This window comes from Canis lupus, chromosome 29 (assembly GCF_003254725.2).
Source record: "Canis lupus dingo isolate Sandy chromosome 29, ASM325472v2, whole genome shotgun sequence".
In the NCBI taxonomy this organism is placed as follows: domain Eukaryota; kingdom Metazoa; phylum Chordata; class Mammalia; order Carnivora; family Canidae; genus Canis; species Canis lupus.
Genome location: NC_064271.1, coordinates 3,904,182 through 3,925,183, shown reverse-complemented (window position 1 = coordinate 3,925,183; position 21,002 = coordinate 3,904,182). Strand labels below are relative to the sequence as shown.

The following is a 21,002-nucleotide window of genomic DNA, read 5'->3' as shown; positions in this document are numbered from 1 at the left end:
AATGGTATGCCTAAAAATAGTAGCCAATTATTTTTACCAAGAAGGAAATCAGCTCACATTTAAATTTGGTAATTCCTGAGACGGGAATTTCTCTGCAGGTTGGGAACCCCACATAATCTATTAACTTTTGAAAAAGGGATCTCAGGGTTTGAGACTCTGTCCAAATTGAAGGAACTTAATTGAGGGAGTAAGTAGAGCTTTTAAAAAAAATGGGAGTTTCCTTCTTGAAAGTGCATTTCTTTTTTTTTTTTTTTTAATTTTTATTTATTCATGATAGTCACACACACAGAGAGAGAGAGAGAGAGAGAAAGAGGCAGAGACACAGGCAGAGGGAGAAGCAGGCTCCATGCACCGGGAGCCCAATGTGGGATTCGATCCCGGGTCTCCAGGATCGCGCCCTGGGCCAAAGGCAGGCGCTAAACCGCTGCACCACCCAGGGATCCCTTGAAAGTGCATTTCTTGACCAGCTCTGGCAACTTCAGGCTGGAGTCCAGGCATCCTAGCATGTCTGGCTAGCCTCAGATCACTTGTTACCCTGTGTCCCACCTCTCTGGCCCTGTCAGCTGGCTCATGCCGAGGGAGGTCAGTCTTAGCCAAAGGCCTTCAGGGAAGTGGGGGCGGAGGTCATAATTAGCAACCTTGCTAGCAATGAAATTGCCCCCTTAAACTTTACTCCTCAGTCTCTGTTCCAAGAGATTAGATTCTGTGGTCAGATGCTTTTGTAGGCTGACCTCAAACTTTATTGTAACTTGAAAACCATACCAGAGGGCTGCGTGGAGAAACAGACCCCTGTGTAAGTGATCCACAATGCAGTAGAGATTTCCCCCCTGTTATAAGGCTCCGGGGAGGCATGGTCCTTAGTTACATGTATGACTATCGTTACTGGACATTATTCCAGGATTTATCTGTGTGTGACTCTGCGGTTGAGACCAAGATAAAGTTCAACTCTTTTTGATGGGAAATGATCATTTGGTGAGAAAGATAAGAACTCTTTAAAGAAGAAGGAAAGTCAGAAAGAACAGTTGTAAAACAGTGATTACTAACAGCTAATAAATCTTGGATCTGTCTAGCTTCTGAGGAAGCTTAATGCTTTTGCCCCTCCCCCTCCCTTTATGGTTTGCTTTGTGAGCGTTTTAAGTCAAGGAGGTGGACCCAAAGAAAGGTGCTTACATGTTCCCTACAATATCTGAGTACAGCGAATCAGATTTGGCTTTGTTGCTTCACAGTGACCTTACTAACAGAAGTTTTGTCCTTATTAAGTAACTGTAACATCATGGCTCTAAGCCATGCTTCTCTCCTGGTCACAAGATAGGAATGACAGGTGCTCACCATAGGCAGGGATTCTCATTGACGACATGCTGAGCATGCTCTGGAGGAACCGTGTCTAAGGGCTAACTAAGGCAGGGAGAGCAGAGTGTCTGTGATTTGGTAATACAGATAGGAGAAATGCTCATTGACGGATTGCCACTGCTGCTCCCTCTGGAAACACACCTGTAGAGGACGGGAAGCCATCTTGTGAGAGCTTTTGTTCAGTGACAGGAAGTTCGGTTTATCTTAACTTCAGGAAATTTCTTGTGATTGAAGTACACCTGAGGCAGTTATTCATAAGTGGAATAACTTCCACTCATAAGTGGAATAACATTCATTTATCTTGCTCCAGACCTGGAGAATGGATCACTCCAACTCCTAATGTGCCTCATTTAGACAACTTCTGGTTTTACATTAAAGATAAATTCTTGTTCACTTGTTTCTCAAGACTCCTCCTAGAACTAAGGATTTTCACAAAGAATCAAGTGCTTAATTCTCTCAATACTGTCTTTCCCATACCTAGGAAATCCCATTGAAAAATTGGTCCAAGAGACGAGGGCTCCTAAGTCCTCTGTTTCCCAGAGGTGAGTTATGAATATCAGGTCTTGAAAGCAAGTTGGTCTGATCATCTTTCTGATTCAGGTAGGGATGGTTTTCCATTTAGATCCTTTCTGCTTAGAGATTCACTCCCATTTTCTTATATACCCATAATATAAAAGTTATAGCTTTCTTATGAAACCTATAATATGAGAGTTCATCCAACTTAATGGCTTTTTCTTAGTCACTTGACTAGTTCCTGAGTTAATAGAAATGACTGGAGAAACTGCCAGAAGCATTCCAATATCATGTTTGCCACTACCTCAGCACTACATTAGTTTCTAAAGGTAAAACAGTTGGCAAGCTTGTGTGATAAACAGGCAACCACATTATATTGTCTAATGCTGCTGTGTTGTCCAAAAGGCTGATTAGGTAAGCTACATGTTGCTATCATATTTGTTCTCCATAGTCTTTATCTCTTTACCAGATGTTATTAAATGGACCTTATTCAGCTGCCCTTAGATTGCCTTTGACTCAATCAAGATACTTATTTTTTAGCTCCCATTTTAGCCCACCTTCTCCCTTTAATAAGATGCAACTTACATGCAGTAAAGTTTGCCCATTTTAAGTGTACAGTTCAGTGAGTTTAGTAAATTTGCAGTTATGTAAACATTACCATAGTCCAGCCTGAGAATGCTTCCATCACCCCCAAATAGATCCCCCATGCCCTGCTGAATCCACTCCTTATCCCCACCCCAGCCCCTGTCAATCATTTACCTATGTTCTGTTTCTATAGATTTGTCTTTTCTGTACATTTCATATAAATAGGATTATATAGTATACTGGCTTTTGTGTATGGTTTCTTTGACTTAACATTATGTTTTCAGGGCTGCTGTAGCATGCATTAGTACTCCATTCCTTTTTATGATTGAATAATACTTCACTGTATGGGCATACATTATTTTGTTTGTCCATTCACCACTTAACGGACATTTGGGTTACCACTTTTTGAGTATTATGTATGATACTGTTAGGAACATTCAAAATGTACAAATTTTTGGGTGGACATCCATTTTCTTTTTTCTTTCTTTTCTTTTCTTTTTCTTTCTTTTTTCTTTTCTTTTCTTTTCTTTTCTTTTCTTTTCTTTTCTTTTCTTTCTTTTCTTTTCTTTCTTTCTTTTCTTTTCTTTTCTTTTCTTTTCTTTTCTTTTCTTTTCTTTTCTTTTCTTTTCTTTTCTTTTCTTTTCTTTTCTTTTCTTTTCTTTTCTTCTTTCTTTCAGAGAAACAGAGAGAGAGAGAGGGACACAGACACAGGCAGAGGGAGAAGCAGGCTCCATGCAGGGAGCCTGACGTGGGACTCGATCCCTGGTCTCCAGGACCACGACCTGGGCTGAAGGCGGCACTAAACTGCTGAGCCACCCGGGCTGCCCTCCATTTTCATTTCTCTTGGATGGATTCCTAGAAGTGGAATTGCTTGGTTCTATGTTAAGTTTATGTTTAACTTTTTTTTTTTTTTTTTTTTGGTAAAGTTTTACTTATTTTGAGGGAGCCTGTGCACAGGAAAGAGAGAATCTTTCAGGCAGACTTCCCTCTGAGTGTGGCTCAATCCCAGCTCATTTGAGATCATGACTTGAGCCAAAACCAAGAGTTGGACACAACCGATTGAGCCACCCAGGCACCCCATGTTTAACTTTTAAAGAAATTATCAAAGTATTTTCTAAAATGACTGCACTGGTTCTAGTTTCTCCACATCCTCACTGGTGCTTGTGTGTTTTTTGTTTTTTTGTTTTTTTTTTTTAGTAGCTATCATAGTAGCTATCTTGCTGTGGTTTTAAGTTGCACTTCTAATGATGTGGAGGAGCATCTATTCCTGTGTTTTTTAGTCATTCCTGTATCTTTAATTAAATGTCTTTTCAAATTTCTTCCCCATTTTTTAATTAAGCTGTTGGGTGTTCTTATTGAGTTGCAAATGTTCTTTATAGATTTTGATTCAAGCCCTTTATCAGAAATACTGTTTTCAAATGTTTTCTCATGCTCTTTTAAACGCCTCTTTTTAGAAATCTCTTGGCTCACTGTGAGCCAGACAATCAGGGAGATCCCGAGTGTTCTTCAGCTCCCCTCCCCCTTTCTTTTTGTTAAGACAAAACATACTCTGTAGGTTCTCAGGGTTCTCTTTGTAGAGTATATTTTCTGTATTAAACCAAACCTCAGTTTTTCCCCTTTTTTTTTTTTTTTTGAGGATATTTTGTTTTTACTTTTTAGGAATTACAAAGGCTCTTGGTATGTGCTTTATTTTGGGCTCTGAGTAAATCTGTTTTGAAAAGAACCATTTCATTTAGACTAGTCATATTTTCTGAAATCAGTAAGGCTACTTGCTATTTAAACCATTCTTCTTAGTCCCAGTTAGGCTTCTCTGCATCCTTTCTTCTGCCAACATACCCTGTATTGAGTTGCCATTATTTTTCTGTATCGTAGGGTTTTCTCCCCACTCTTGCTTCTGGGTATGGAGTGGAACTCATTACTCAACCATCTCTTTCATTGCTGCTACCTCTAATAATCAACACATGATTTTTGTGTTTGGGATATTACTGCTAATTATTATTGGGTAACAAATGGTAATAAAAATATCAAATATTAGGAAATAGTACAGGTTTTAGAAATCTTAAGGTTTTCATAGTAATTTCTGGTTGTATTTCCTCACACTGTTCTTCAAAGTTGTAAAGCAATCCCTTCAGTGGTGTGAAAAATCTTAGGTGGTTCTCTGTGCATCTTGAGTTTTTATTTACCTTTAGGATTGACTCTACCCAACTCAGATTATCATTGTATCAAATACAGTTGATCCCTGTTATTTGTGAATTCACTACACCATAAAATTTGTAAACTTGAGATCAGTACGTGGTGGTTTTTCTTTTCTTTCTTTTTTTTTTTTTAAGATTTTATTTATCCATTTATGAGAGACACAGAGAAAGGAAGAGAGAGAGGCAGAGGCACAGGCAGAGGGAGAAGCAGGCTTCCTGCAAGGTGCCCGATGTGGGACTTGATCCCAGATCCCAGGATCATGCCCTGTGCAGACGTTCGACTGCTGAGCCACCCAAGCATCCCTGTACATGGTAGCTTTTAAAGCCATTTGTGCATATGTCTGCAAATACTGAACTACTAAATACTGAACCATTGCTACTTAGGGAAACATGTACATTCACATACCTCAAATTGTTAATAATCTTAACTCCTAAAAACCTAACCTCTTCATTTATTTGCTTTATCTTATAAAAGAGAAAATGAGCTTCCAAAATAGTAAGAGATTTGCCTGAGAATGGCCCAGGAAGGGCCAGAAATGGGTCCTAGAACTAGAAGGAGCAGCAGGTTGTGCTGTACTGTTCCTTTCTGTCTCCATTCTCTAAATTTTCACCCTATTGTGTTTCTCATTCTGCTGAAAGGTACTTTTTTTCTACCAAAAATGACTCAGGTGGAAACCTGAATATCCGAATCTATTCTCTCTTTAATTATGTTTTGTGAAATAGGTAACATATTGGTAGGGTTAAAGAAATCCAAAAGAATCAAAAGGCATACTCTATTTTTAATTTTTTTTTTATTTTTTGAGAGCGAGCGAGCGAGTGAGAAAGAGAGAGAACGCTGCATTCGTGTGGGGGGAGGGACTTATGGATGGGGGGGAGGGAATCCCAAGCAGGATCCATGGCTGGAATGGAGCCCATCTTTGGGCTCGATCTCATGACCCTGAGATAATGACCTGGGCCCACATCAAAAGTCAGATGCTCAACCACCTGAGCCACCCAGGTGTCCCTCAAAAGGCATACTTTAAAAGGTTTTCCTTTTCTCAGTTGTCTTCCCACTTCAGGAATAGATTCATAGAGCCTGGAATACCTCGACATTGCATAATACTCATATGATTATAGTTGACCTGAAGTCATAATTTTCTTAGGTACATAAAGGAAAAGATGTATTGCATTTTAGAAGATTCCTGTCACAGCTGAAATCACTAAGAAATTTCTTTTGAGTGGAATGTATTTATTGCTAAGTCTTCTGTGGAATGCCTCATTCTGTGATAATAACTATAAAAAAAATTTGACATATACTTAAGGACTTTCGTCTGTGTACTTTATATTTAAATTAAGACATGAAAAATATACGTTTTAGACTTTGTATATTTCATTTGCCTCAGTCTTGGCTGTTAATCCTTTAAGTTTGGGACCATAGCTACATTTTTATACTTTATCATTCTTTCAAAAGATATTTATTATATTGAACATTGTGCCAGCTGCTGAGGATACAGCAGTGCACAAGACACATCCTATAACTTTGAAATTATTCATATCCTCTCTGAACTAGTAGTAGAAGTGTGATGTCAATTGCATTGGCCATTCTTTTCATTTAGTTCACTATTTATTTTGTGAATTGGTCAGTATGCTGGCCCCAGCATCTCTTCAGATATTTTACAAATAAAAACCCAGTGGAATGAAAGAGCTGCTGAAAACGGCTTCCAGGGGAAATTTACTGTATTAAAAAGAATATATAGATCAAGAACTAAAGCTGTTTAAATTAGCTTTTAAACCTATTTTCCATTTTATAGGTGAGCACAACTTTTTCTTTATTTACTGAATTTACTGTCATAGAAACTTAAATCTGTATTTTGATGTTCCACTAGATGTATGAGATAGTCATAAGTTGTGAACATATAGACTTGAGTATTAGCCTGCTGAGTGGAAATATGTAAATGAGCTGATTGTGATGTTTGTTTTGGTATTTTAGACATGCAATTTACATAGGGGCTTGGATTCATTTTATGTAAACCAGTATGTTCAGATTTTGTGTCAACATAGATCTTAAGATTCAAGTATAATAAAGAAAAGCAGCACTTACAAATCCATCAGCTGAGAGGAGTTCAAGGGACTGGAACTCTTAACTTTCTGGAAAAATTTTCAGGATTTGCTTCATGAGGTCTTTCCTAAACCTAGAGAGCAGAGAACCAAGTCTCCAGTCTAGTCATACATATATCCAGCTAGCTTCAGAATGGTTACCCTAACGTGGCCAGACTCAGTAAACATTTTGACAGTGTTTGTTTTTCTTTAATGTGCTCTTTTTGTGTAATGTAATAGGATGGAGAAACCATAAGAAATTAATTGTATCTTAAGTGTCAGTTCATGAGGTCTGTTTCTTTGTATCTGGTTAATGATTAACTTATCTTTTGCTGATTCCTTTTACTCCCCTTTGCTTTATCTACCTTTGCACTATTTTATGTCTCTTTGTTACACTTCAAGGTGTTCACAGAGTGAAACCTAATACTGTTGCTTACCTGTTACTGTCTCTGAATTCTTATAAACTTATTTATAAATCTTCCCAAAGATGCTTTATTTTATACAACTGAAGTTAGTAATAAAATGACGTTGGAACTTATTAAAAGATGTTTTTACATTATATATTTCGGTTCTTATGAGAAACATTACCCTAGTTTCATAGAAATCAAGTAACTGATTCACATGCTCCCTCTTGTGGTAAAAACTTAGTTTTATCCATAATGCTTTTATTTGTAGTTACTAACTCGTGATAACACTTTACCGATGAGAGCAGAGATTTGGGTAGTCCAAAGAGATTTTAAAAATTGGGAGGATGTGGCTTGTGTGCTCAACTTGGGCTGCATTTACGGTTATCTGCTGGGCCTGGGTCACACCCTGGGAGATTCCCTCTGCCTGTCTGGGGTGGCAGCCAAGCATTTACAGTTGAAATCAAATTAAATTTAATCTACTTTTAAATATAATTCAAAAATTCCCACATATGCAGTCAGGGTTAAGAACTATTTAGAGGTTAGGATTTTGCTTCTACAACTAGTCACTTTTGTATACAAAGAGAGGGCACGTAATGATTTATAAATTGCACCCATACTATACTTTATAGTGTGTGAAGCACTTTTATGTAATTTACTTGATTTTCCCAGGAACTCATTTTATGCAATAGGAAAGACTTCAAAGGGTAAGTTACTGGTCTCTGATTATAAAGCTGTTAGGAGAAGGAATCAGGATTGGAAATTAAATCTACTCTTTTTCTTACTGCTCCGTGGAATGCAGATCTGAGTCCTCAGTTAAAATGATGGATCTTAAATTAGCTCATCTTGAGAGCTCTTCTAGTTACTTTTCAGGAAGTAGTTTTTGCCTGTGGCTGTGTTCTGTAAAATAGCTTTACACAAAATACTGAAGGTGCTAAAAACTTCATTAAAACATTGTGTGGAACTCTCCTGATTTCCCTGGACTGCCTTAGGCCAGCTCTACCCTCCATACTATACTCAAAACAGCCTTTCAGGGTGTCTCAGAGAAGGAAGCTGTAGTATTAGGTGTAACATAGGGTCAACATTGATGTAAAAAGATCTAGATATTGTAGAGACACCTAAACCTGATGATTATTGACCTTTATATAACTTATATGCTTTAATTATTGACTGATGATAAATGAACTAGATTAGCTCCAACTGCTACAAAGGAAAAATAGTTTATAGATTTTATTGGAATTCCAATATTGAAATTTTGTTATATTTATTATTGCTCTTAATAAATAGGCCTTTGCCAGCCTTACCAATCATGTCTAATATTACATAGGCTACCTAGGTTTTTCTAGTAACTATTTGTCTTAATAAACTTTGACTTCTGTGTATATTTCTATTTTTTCTCTGTTTTCCTATTAAAGATAATAGTCAACTGTTGGTACTTTTATTTTTCTAATAGGTATTACAAAAATGATGCCTTTATCATTTTATAGAAAAACTTCTTCACATTGTCAAATACAAAATAGCATTGAAAACTATTGAATACAAAATTAAGTTTATGCTTCATCTGTTAGATGGTGTTAGAAAGTGTTGACGAATACTGTCTTTTGGATACCATTTAATTTTTTTTTCTTTTTTTTTTCTTTTTTTTTTAATTTTTATTTATTTATGATAGTCACAGAGAGAGAGAGAGAGAGAGGCAGAGACACAGGCAGAGGGAGAAGCAGGCTCCATGCACCGGGAGCCTAACGTGGGATTCGATCCCGGGTCTCCAGGATCGCGCCCTGGGCCAAAGGCAGGCGCCAAACCACTGCGCCACCCAGGGATCCCTAATTTTTTTTTTCATTGACCTTTCCATTGTACCTTCCTGTCAGAATTATTTTCTACTGTTTCTTTTATTAATTTGAAAATCTTGTTTTCTGCTATCTCTTTGACTAGCCTGCCTGCTTGCTTGCTTGCTTGCTTTCTTTCTTTCTTTCTAGAAATTTATTTATTTATTTGGGAGAGAGAAGAGTGCACAGAGAGAGAGGGAGAAGCAGGCTCCCTGCTGAGCAGGGACCCCCCCCCCCCACACACACACACCCCTTGGCCCTATCACCCTATGTGGGGTTTGATCCCAGGACCCTGAGATCATGACCTGAGCCCAAGGCAGATGCTTAACTGACAGAGCCACCCAGGTGCCCCAAGCCCATTATTTTTTGATTGAAAAAGTTACATATGGGTATAGTCCAGAGATTTTAGACAAAAAGGTGTAATGATGGAAATGTCTCCTTCTTGCCCTAGAGCTTAGTCCCTTTCCTAGAGGTAGCGATGTATACTTTTAGTTTTTTGTGTTTTATTTTTCTGTTCTATTTAATATAGATGCCAAATATGAGTTGTAATAAACAGTGTCACAGTACATTTTTATCATACACTTGATGTGTTCTAGTTGCATATCGTATTCTAAATAAATGAGATACTGGTGACATTGCTGTTTAAATTCTACCTTTTAATAATGCATTCTTTTAAATTTATTTTCAATTTGTCAATTATTATTCAGTTTATGATAAAGATATGTCTGTGATATTTAAATTAATACCATGCATTAAAAATCATAAATGGTGTTTTTGCACTAGAAGTTAATACATAGAATATTCTGCTTGTCTATTTATGATATTGCCATATCCTTTATATGTTAATAAAATTGTTTTAATTTTATATCAAAGTACTATGAAATACAAGTAATGTGAAAAACATTCTTAAGAAATTTTCTTAATGAACTTTAACCTTATTTCCAAAACTTGCCACTTTGGTTTTAGACAATAAGCAGAAAGCAAGGAGAAGAAAAAGAGACCAGTGGTGTCTTTTAGTGATGAACAACCTGTGTAGTCCCTTTGTTCTAGAACTCTGAAAGTCAACTCTCTTTGTTAAGAAAGCAGTTTGAAAGACTGAATAGAAACTTGATTTTCAGATTCTTTACTGGACACCTTTATTATAGTGCTTATGCATTTGGCCTTAACAGGAAATGTCAAATTATACAGTATTGTTGCTTTTCATTGATCTTTTACCCATTTACCCCTAATTTTGTTTTGTTTTGATAAAAATAGGTGATTAGCTAGATTATTAATAAAAATATGAAAGTTTCTGTTCTACATTAAATGGATCACGGTTAAAAGGGTAAAAGAAATTCTTCAACCAGTATTTTCCTTATAATGTACATAATATTAAATAATTGTGGTTTAATTTGAGTTTTTTTTTAACTTTTTTTTTTTTTTTAAGATTTTATTTATTGAGAGAGAGAGCAAGAGAGAACATGAACAGGAAGGGGAGGGAGAAGCAGGCTCTTCACAAGTGGGGAGCCTGACATGGTGCTCCATCCCAGAACCCTGGGATCATGACCTGAGCTGAAGGCAGACACTTAACCAACTGAGCCACCCAGGTGCCCCTAATTTGAGTTTTTTAAACGAGGGACTCTGTTCAGGATTTCCTAGTATTCTTTGTTTCCTTGTGGAAATTAAAGTTATCAAAATATTCAGATTCCGTATAAATTAAAAAGAGATGTCACCATGTGTTCTTCTGTAAGTTTATTTTGTAGGTCATTTTTATTTTTGAAAACAGCAAATTTTTGTTTGACTCAGTTTATAGTAATAATAAGGAATTATAAGAGGTCTTAAATGCTCTCAGATGGATGTTTCAGTTTTCAGATGAAGACCAGTAGTTCAACTGTAAGGAAACAAAAAATCAAAACATTTAGGATTGCATAGATCAGAATAATTTACTTTGAAAGTATAAAAAACATTACAAAGGGAGTTAATTCTATCTGTTGTGTTTTGATGGATCAAATACCGTTTTATTTAACCTTTTTACCTGAGTACATTTTTCAAGTAGAACTAGTTTTTTTTTTTTAATAATACCAATCAAATGCAATCTGATACAAATGTAGTAGGTTAAAGGATTATCTGATTTTGGCTTAAAGATAGTCTCTAAACATTTTGGTTTATTTTTTATAGTTAGGTAGTTCTAGATCACTTTTTTTTTTTTTTTAATGTGTCCTCTGACCATTCAAACATGATAATTGATGACTGATTTTTTGTTATTTAAAAAAATCTTAGAGGTCATTGGAACTCCACTTACATTGTATTTTTAATGACATTCAGTAGGGAGCATATTGAGTTAATTGGTTCCTAAGATGCAAGATACAGAAAATAAGTACATATAAGATAAGGAAAATAAATACATACACACACTTTTTCCTAGGAGACCAATTTCAAAATAAAAATAAAACAAAAATATAGGGTGGAAAACCCTGTTTGGCTCAGTTTTGGAAGTTCAAAAGCAACTCGCCTAACTAGATGAGATTGTGTGTTACTTTCATGTACATCCTAGGGCAGGCAATAATGCACAGTAGCTTTAGGAAATGTGAATCCCGTTGGTCATATTCTCAGCGATTATACCACGACCACTTCCTGGGCTGAGAGAGCTCTCCTTTTCCTCATTCCTAGAATGTCACTTATCCATAGCTATGGGTAAAAAGAAATACTAAGTGAAGTGTGCTAGAACAGGAAAGTAAAATCAGCTCTGCAATGAAGTGTCTCAGTGGTCACATTCTGCTAGACATTGGGAGCTCCTTTTAAAGGCTTAGAATGTGGTCTTGGCACTCCAAGAATTTAGTATGTAATGGAGTGATGTGAGATACTTCTATAGCATCTGTGTTAACACATGGTTTCAGGCATTTTAGAATTCTCAAACTTTTAACAAATGGTAAGTGAAAAATGTGATGGTAATGAACTTTTACTGTATATAGGAATATGATTATTTCTTTGTCAATGTTGTCCTGACAGATAAGCTACTCCCCTGAGAGTACTCTCTGTAACTTAGTCTTTGTTTTGTTTTTATTTTTTTCTTTCTTTCTTTTTTAAATTAAAGCTATGTAAATAGTGAGATTTCCATTCAGCTTTTTAAGTCTGGCCAGTAGACGTGCACATATTTAAGCCTTTTAAATGCTCTTGTGGTAGATAAATGAGCAGAAATTAAAAAAGCTCTGTAAAGACATATTTTATATATATATGTATATAAATAAAAATATATTTTATAAAAATGCTGCTGCTACAATTGCAGGTCCTTTTGGAATAAATCATGGGATTGAGCTTCATTCAGATGTGGTGGAATATGCCAAGGAAAAATTGGAGAGCTTCATCAAAAATAGTGATAGCTTTGATAAGTAAGTATTCTTATCTATAGTTTTGGTTTGAAAGCAGTTGATAAGTAGATACATATTGACATGTCTCTTCCTCAGTGCTGTTAGTTTATTGACCTGAATTGCTCAGTTGAATGCAGCAAAAATCAGTGTGTATAAAATGACTGAAAAATGAAGTTAGAAAAATTATTTGATGCTATAATTTTTGTTCTATGTAAGTCTGTAGATTACAAATAAATCACTTCTAATTCTGTATTACTATCACTTTATGATCCTTTTTTGGTCTTTTTATATTATTTGGCTTTGGTGACAGAAATTATAATAGTGTCCATTCTAGTGTTTTGATGATTTCCTAGCAGTTTTCCTAGTAATTAGAGTAATATTCCCATCATTAAATATCATACAAGTACCTTTTCTGAAAATACAATATTCTGGCATTAGAAAATTTTGTCCTGGAACAGGTTTTATGCCTTTGGAATGGTAATTTAATAGTTCTTCCCTCTTTATTCATAAAATAAGAGGGATACCTGTTAGCATACAAAGGGCTTTCTTAAAATGTTCAATTACCTTATAATATAGCTAAAGTTAGTTATTATAGAAATACATTGATATATTTTTTGATAGGGTTGTGTTTGAGCAATTTTTTAGAAAACAATTTTTTTTTTTTGAACTTGTATTTTTGAAGAAATACTGCACAGATGTTGGTTCTTAGCCTGGCAGGAGAGTCTTCTTGGTGTGTAATGTTCTAAAATTCAGCAATGATAGAACTATGGAGCAAAGGTGTCTTCTGCTAAAGTCTATGAACTCTGTGAGATTATTTAAAATTTGAGGACATTTATATCTCCCAACTAGTGATATTTTTAAAGAAAGAAAGTCTTAAAAAGCTTAGAACACTAGCTTAGAACCCAGTCACCTTAGATAGCAAAGTTTTATTACAAAACCAGAGTTCCAATTCGGCTTGTTAAGAGTGGGTTTTCTTCACTCACCTCTAGACCCTGGCCATGACCATGAAAGGTGAGAAACTTGTGAGTCTGAATCAGGGCTGAGGGCTTTTCTCTGGAGAGTTTTAGGCTTGAGACAGTACCGCTAAGGACAGAAAAGACCCTGCGAATGTCTGCTGGAGTATGTTTTCCTTTTCTTCCCCTTCTCTGCCTTTTCTCTCCTGCCCCTTGCCCTTTGCCCGTGTGGCACTTGATTGGTTGAAGAACAGAATTGCTGCAAAATCCTTGGTGTTACAGAGAGGTGTTATCTATCCTTGTGTATAGATAAGTGTGATTGTAATTGGGTTATTAAAGACTTCAGTCAGACAGGCTTGAGAGAATTGGAAAATTCTCAGGTTTTGAAAATGATCAGGTTTATTTTGTTCTAATTAATTCAATGTGTTTGAGCAGGCTACTTGAATTTTCTGCATCAATTTGCTGAACACCATCTTTTATTTATGCTTGTTTTTATAAATAATTAAAATTTAATTCACACTTTGAATCATTTTGCAAGTGCTTACCGTGTTGGTTCATATTCTCTTTCCAAGAGTAGCATATTGTTTGACAGAAATAAAAAAGTTTTTAGCTGTTATTTTATAAAAAATTGGTATTCAATTTTACCATTCTTTTGTGTTTAGTATTTTTGTCTGGTGATTGGTAGCATGTTAAATGCTTAGGATGTAGACATGAATATTTTTTATATTGTTTTTAGAACTGTAGAATTTTGAATTTATTGAATTCCTATTATATTTTGATGCTGAAACAGTATACACATAAGGACTTTTTGAATACATTTGAACTTAGAAAATATACTATTAGAAATACACTTAGAAAAGTACTATTAGTAAAAGCCAATGTTTACGCCTATCATAAGGTTTATTATATATTAGATAGTAATACATTTCAGGCAGAACACATTCAAGGGTGAACCTTGAATCACTGAAGCACCTCTACACAAGTATCGTTGGAGCTCAAGTTTATTGGTGGCAAATGGGCGTAGTCCTGGGAAATAACTAAAATATGTCATTATTCAAAGCATTTCTATGTTGATGAAATTTACATGCTAAATAATCCATAACAGATAAGTTTGAAGACTACATATTCGTGTCTCAATTTAAAGAAAAATTCTAAAATTGTTTCCATATAATTGTAAAACAGATTTCTTTGTATTTCTTGAGTTTTGTTGTTACTCTGTTATACAGATTTGTTATTCATAAAATGGTGGGTGAATCATAAAAAGTGTGACATGACCTAAATGTTTCTTTATAATTTTCATTAGTCTTGTTTTTTTAGTTAAAATACTCAGGCTTTATAATATAGTTGTTTCTGAAGTGTTGCAACTTGTTTTTAAAACAGATTCATGCATTAATAAACTAGGCTGAAAAAATTAGTTCTGGAAATGTTATCTATTCTGGTTTTCAAGTAATGTGAAGTATTGGTTAAATATTTCAGATTACAAAAGTATCTTGCATACAAAGTGTAGTAAGTACTGGGAAAATGTTTTGTTTTGCATAAAGTAGTGGTTGAAAGCTTAGTAAAGTCATTGACTTAACTCATTGGACTCCTTTTTTGGTCTTTTTATATTATTTGGCTTTGGTGACAGAAATTATAATAGTGTCCATTCTAGTGTTTTGATGATTTCCTAGCAGTTTTCCTTCATGTTTGTGGATGATATTTTTATTTATAATCAGTTTTTTGAATTTGAAAAACTTGCCAAAGTGATTTTAAAAATCCCATTTCCAAGTGGTTTCATTATATTTAATTGTATACAGGTCATCAAAATACATATTTTAATTAACAAAATATAAAGTAACTGTTACATTAATATCTAAAGTAAATTATTAATTAATTAATATTAATTAAATTAATATCTATTTTTGTATTCTTCAGTACCAGATTATTCTTGATCATGTGTAACACAGAGAAGAGATAGCTAAAACCTAATACCTTCCAGTCTTATCCTATTTGTTTGGATCTATTTTAATAAATTCTTTTTTCAAAAGTATTGTTATGTCACTTATGATTTAAATTGCATCTTTAAAATTTTCCTACATATATCTATTGGAGATCATAGTGAACTCCAAATATAGTAGGTGGGAAAGAATCTATAAACTCAACCTTAAAATATATAAGGTAAGGTAACCTTTTAAAAAATACAAATGTGTGTTTTTGTGTGTACTTTATAAAGCAAACTTGGTTCCTGAGTCTTGAAAGTAGTATTTTTTTCTTTTAGGAGAAAGAATCTTTATTATAATGTATGCATTTTACTTTTCTTTCCATGCCATACTCCTGTATCAGCAAATGAAATAATTTGAAGAGGCTACTCTGAATTTACTGTATTTGGAGATGGGCACGAAGGGGGAGCTCTCTTGTATGGCTTTTCCCTTTGCTCTACCTGTGGCATTTCCAGATTTGCTGAAATTTCCTTATAAAACTGACATTTGATTTTAAAGGTCTTCCTAAACACGGGCAAGACTTTTCTAGTAAAAGTTAGTAACTATTTTGGACTTCCTGGGCTAACTGGTCCCTGTAGTAACTGCTCAACTCTGCCATTGTAATGCAGAAGCAGCATTAGACGCCATGGAAGGAAATGGGGGTGAGATGTCCTACGAACATTATATTTACAGAAACAAGCAGCAGGCTGCCCTCACTTCTGCTCTTCACACAGACTCTTTAGAATACCTTTGTTTTAGCCCACTCTGATCTAGACAAGTCTTTGGGCCTAGGTTTTAAAGGCCCTTCAGTGTCTGGTTTTCATAAGGGAAGAAGTTTGGAGAAGGTCAAGTTATTATCAGTATTTGTGCTCAAGCAGTAAGCAAAATAATCTCGCCAGTTTATAGTAACTTGGAAGAATAAGTTAGTTAAAGTAGCCTGAATTGTAAACCTTTATCCAGTTTATACTTTGCAAATGAGTTGGTGTTTGGTATAGCATTTGTTTATAGCAATGTTTATGTACTTACATGTGTACCTGTGCATGAGGTTGACTTAGCACTCTGGAATGCATGTTTTGGAGTGTGCCATTTCCTTATAAGAGATTGGTCGTTCCTATCTCCCCTCCCTTTCAAGGATACTGTTAGCTGACTTTGGAAATATTCTAACATCAGTAGCAAAATGAGTGCAGCGTAGTCTGATTTATTTGAAGATTTTCATTCTGTTCAAATGGGGAGGACTTTTGTTTCTATATAATTTTTCATATAACTGAGTCATGATAGGAGTACTGAAAACCGTAATGAGGTAATAAAAAATAATAGCACTTAATATGTATTGTCTGTTCATTAAGTACCATGTACCATTCATTCTAAGTGCTTAATCCACAGCCCAAGAGGCTGTATTGATGTCCACATTGCCCAGCTAGGAAAACTGAGGAATAGACAAGCTGTGACCTCATTAAGCCAGCCTTTTTATTTAGTTCTGATTTAGCTATGATAATGTAAATACTGATTTCTTCTAATATTTCTTCCCAGCAGTAAGCTGCTCCCCATGAATTACAGTCAAGCAACTTAGCCCAAGATACAAAAGTTGAAGCAGCACTTATTTTTTCATCATTTACTTCCCTTATATTAGAATTAAGGAATGCTGTTAACATGGTTAAATGCATGATAGCATTTTTATTACAAAGTATACCTACCCTGTTCATTAATGAAACTCACTTATGGTGTGAGTTACTTTTGAGGGCACAGATGACTCAGAGAAGCAATGTAGTCCTCAAATTTAGTTGAGGTATAAGTTTTAAGGTAAATGCACAATTAGTATACTCTTCTGTGTTTTAGAAGATTTGTTTAATTGATTTATGACAGTATCTGGTGGCCTAAGTTTATCTTTAATTATAGGTTCATTTTTTCCCATGTGGTTTTATTTGCATTGGAAAAATTAAATGCTTCTATATTCTGTCAACTTTATCAGCAGAGTAGTCCTGCTTCATCTTTAAGAGAATTATGCATACTTGAAATAGTTTTGTTATCTGTGACTACATATTCAACATTATTTCAAAATATTTCTTAGATATTTGAATATTTTGATGCACCAATAATGTTCAGATGTTAGTTTTATAACAGTTATTACAGGTCCTGAACAGTTTTTAATCGTGACCAACATTCAAATGGTGGTAACAGAAATGCTTGAGAATAGTCATCAGGGCTGTTTATCAATTATATATTTTTCCATCAATGAGAAATGGCATTGGGAAAAGTTGGATGGCTTCAAACACATTGTTAGGGGAAATAATTGTTGAAATACTGAAGGCTTACTTTTATGTGATGTACCTGCACATTTCCTATAAAGCATTTAGAGATTGTTTTTGATCTATGGATTTTCCAAAAGCTTCACTCAATGGAAGAACACTGTATTTACTTACTCTTAACACTTTGCTTTAAATAATGCTTGAATTATTCTGAGATGAGTTTGGTGCAGTTGGAAGGGAAAACACTTGAAAAGGTAAAGTAATTGATTTTTAAAATTTTGCTTTATACTATAGCTTAATTATTGATTGTAAGAGTTTTTGAGTAGTATAACTGCATTTGGAGATCAAGAGATAATGTTTCCCTGGATTTTCTTCCCAATGGAAAATTCTGAAGTTTTGTCTTGTTTTAATTAAGTAGTCATAGCTCTTAAAACCCAAAATGTGTATTTTGACAAAGTGTTTTAAGAAAAAGGTTTCTGTGATTCATTTGGCAGATTGTTTTGGATGAGGAATGAGAACAAGGTAGGATTCTTTCCAATGACCTTGAAATCCTTTATTCCATTGGAATAATTGTCTAAACTTTCAATGACAGCATCCTGTGGCACATGATAAACTAGGTGTGCAAATTTTCAGCCCCCACTTCAACAGTGTATTGAAGGGGAATGTTGTTTTTTCTACTCTCAGTCAGCTCCTAGACCTAGACTATCCGTCTAAGAGGGAAGCTGCAGGGCAAGGCTAGGTCACCCTGATCTCCTAGCAGCTTATCAAAAGAATTATATGGGCAAGTTGGCAAGGTCCCTGCTGTGAAGGAAATCATCTGTCCGTCTCCAGACGAAGATATTCCAACATGCACCTATAAAGAAAACCACTGCTAAGGTAAGTGATGAGAATCCCGGTGGTCTTTTGGGCAAGTGTTCATGTTGAAAACCAAGATAATATGTGCTCTATATTTTTCTGCAAATGATTTCCAGTCTACATTTTAGTAAGAGTGTGTCAAATATTTTCCCTCTGCATAAGAGTCTAAAAACAATTACTAAATTTTCAGATTTAAATCAAACAAACTATAAGTCTAAAGTGAATTAATTTATAGTTATTACACACATTTCAGAACTGTTTATTTTGTATACAGATAACTTACATTGTTAGGATAATTCAGTGTAATTTAGGAACGTGAGTCATCTCCATCTGGGAAATTGTGTTTGAGAAATTTTCTTCAAAGAATAAAAATGATTGCTACTTTTCACTTTACTAACAGTCATAAAATTTTAATGAACTTTTCTAAATTAAGAATAAAAATTAGGGCAAGTACATGTGAACCGTACTTTCATGAGTAAAATAATAACCACATAGGAAATGCCATTTTGGTACACCTCTTGCTTTTCCTCTCCCCCTCAGGTTTGTGGTCAATGTGAAAAAAATGAAATTTGGATTTTCTTTTTCACTATTTTTAACCTAGATTTTATATATAGATCTATAAATAGTGTAGTACTATTTTGTAATAAAGTGAAAACTTCTGATTAGTTTATTGCTAAAGTCTTCCAGATTATATCCAACTTGTATTTGTGGTTTAAAAATATGTCCTTTGCCTCTATAGAGGTTTGTGGAAACCTAGGTGAGATGCAGCTTTCAGAAGATAGTGAAAGCTTATGGAAGAAAATGTTTTCTTTATTTTTCTGTCTACAGTGGAAGTCTGAGTAGGAGTTGTAATTTACTCTTGATAACACGGTAGCCCTCATCCATATCTCCAGTCAGTTGTTTAGTTCTTTGCAAATATCAGCATGAGCGTGATCTGACATGGGTAGGAGCATATCCATAAAACATAGGCCTAAACATTTTTAATCATCGACTTTATCAAAAAGTATTATTAGCTGTGGAATTGGTATACTTTTGTGAAATGCTGTTATAAAAAATAAGCCATAGTTTTAATATTAGAATACAAAATGTCTAAGATCCTCAACTATGTACCTAGTTAAAAATATTTAAGCTCATCTCTAAGTCCTTTATTAGGAAAGATAATCCATTACCCATTTATTTGTATGTATGTATGTGTGTATGTGTGTGTGTGTATACATATACATAAAATGGTATGCAGTTTGCACATTGTTTTGTGTTCTTTACTAATGTGAAGGATTCATGTATTACTGGTAAAAAAAGACCAAGCCATAGTTACAATAAAGAACCCCCAGATGGAACACTATCTATGGTAGATGTTTTCCTTAATAACTACTAAATTGGTAGTGTTACAACTTTTTTGTGATGTCTTTGGCATATGAATTTTCTAATATATTCTAGGTGTTTTAGTGCCAACATTTAAAAATATTACAGTGTTCTCCAATTTTATTTATTTCCTTGAAGTTTTTTTTTTACTATTTTGTATCTAGAAATAGTCCAGTCCTTAGGAACATCTCAAGTTTTATTAAATTTTCAGATTTGAATATTCTTTCAAAGGAAGTTAATTTGACTGTTAAATGAAAGTGTAAGGATCCCATATGTATTTGTTAGAAATATATGTTCCATTTGCATTAGTAGAAATTTATAGATTTAGAGATTTGATTTTCAGTGTAATTATCTTTTGTAATTCTCCCTAAGTGGAAGCACATATACTTGTTTTGATCTGCATTACTGGGGAAAGAAAGCATTAAATTGTTTCCTAAAGTTATGGTGGCTTATTTAAGGTCTTCAGGAGGGCCCAAAAAAGTGCCTTTCAGTTATAGGACAGTTGACTGACTCATTAAAGGCAAGGATTTTTTTTTTAATTATTTGAGGGTTTTTGTGTTTTTTTGTGTTTGTTTTTTTTTTTGCATTTTGAGAAAACTGTATTCTGTATTGTCAAGTTACAGCTTCTATAGTGACTAATTTAATAAAACAAGAACCATCATATTGATACAGAAAGTATCATAGGCACATATTTTTCCTGTAACTTTCTGGGCAAGTCTCTCTCCTAGTCCTGAGATTTTATTTTGGGTTCATGTTCTAAGTTGATAGGTGGAAAAATTGACAAAACATTTGTTTTTTATATGGTTCACTCAGTAAATATATTTTGAGGACTATAATATGTAATGGAGATACATCTAAAATTCAGAAGAAATATTCACGTAAATAGCAGGAAAACCAGGAGAATATTTCAAAGGGAAGATTGTGTTAAGGAGAAAGTATTTGAAGCTTCTAGTTACTGGTGATAAGTAGAAGGGTATTTAGCATCTTCAGTTTATGTGGCTGAAATACATATCCACATACATACACACGCATATTCACTGCTATACACATATGTATAAAAGAAATATTGAGCTATTTTAATATTTATTTTGGACTAAATCTTTGAAATCCCATGTGAATTTTATCCTTATAGTACATTTCAATTTGGACTAGCTGCATTTTAAAACCTCAATATCCACATGTGGCTAGTGACTACCATCTCGGCTACCATATAGCTCTAGATTACCCTGTCTCATCTTTCAGTTCACAACTTGTTGTTTCTTAAGGAAGCTTTCTCTGATTCCCTAGGTCTGTCCATTTCTTTACACTGTCAGTCTTAAGGAATCCTATTCT

At 34.6% G+C, this 21,002-nt stretch overlaps 1 protein-coding gene across 13 annotated transcripts in view; it reads left to right on the top strand.

The window, feature by feature from the left end:
- Positions 1 to 21,002, top strand: part of PCMTD1 (protein-L-isoaspartate (D-aspartate) O-methyltransferase domain containing 1) — a 68,215-nt gene that overhangs the window by 31,321 nt on the left and 15,892 nt on the right. For 12 of the 13 annotated variants that reach the window (XM_025477717.3, XM_025477713.3, XM_049103935.1 and 9 more), the window contains one exon: positions 12,215 to 12,317. Coding sequence is in view for 11 of the 13 variants with exons in the window: in XM_025477713.3 (XP_025333498.1) it covers positions 12,215 to 12,317 (103 nt within the window). In the remaining 2 variants the exon portion in view is untranslated. Of the gene's footprint in view, positions 1 to 12,214; positions 12,318 to 18,137; positions 18,330 to 21,002 lie in introns of those variants that run through there. The other variant, XM_035708346.2, reaches the window with a different exon arrangement.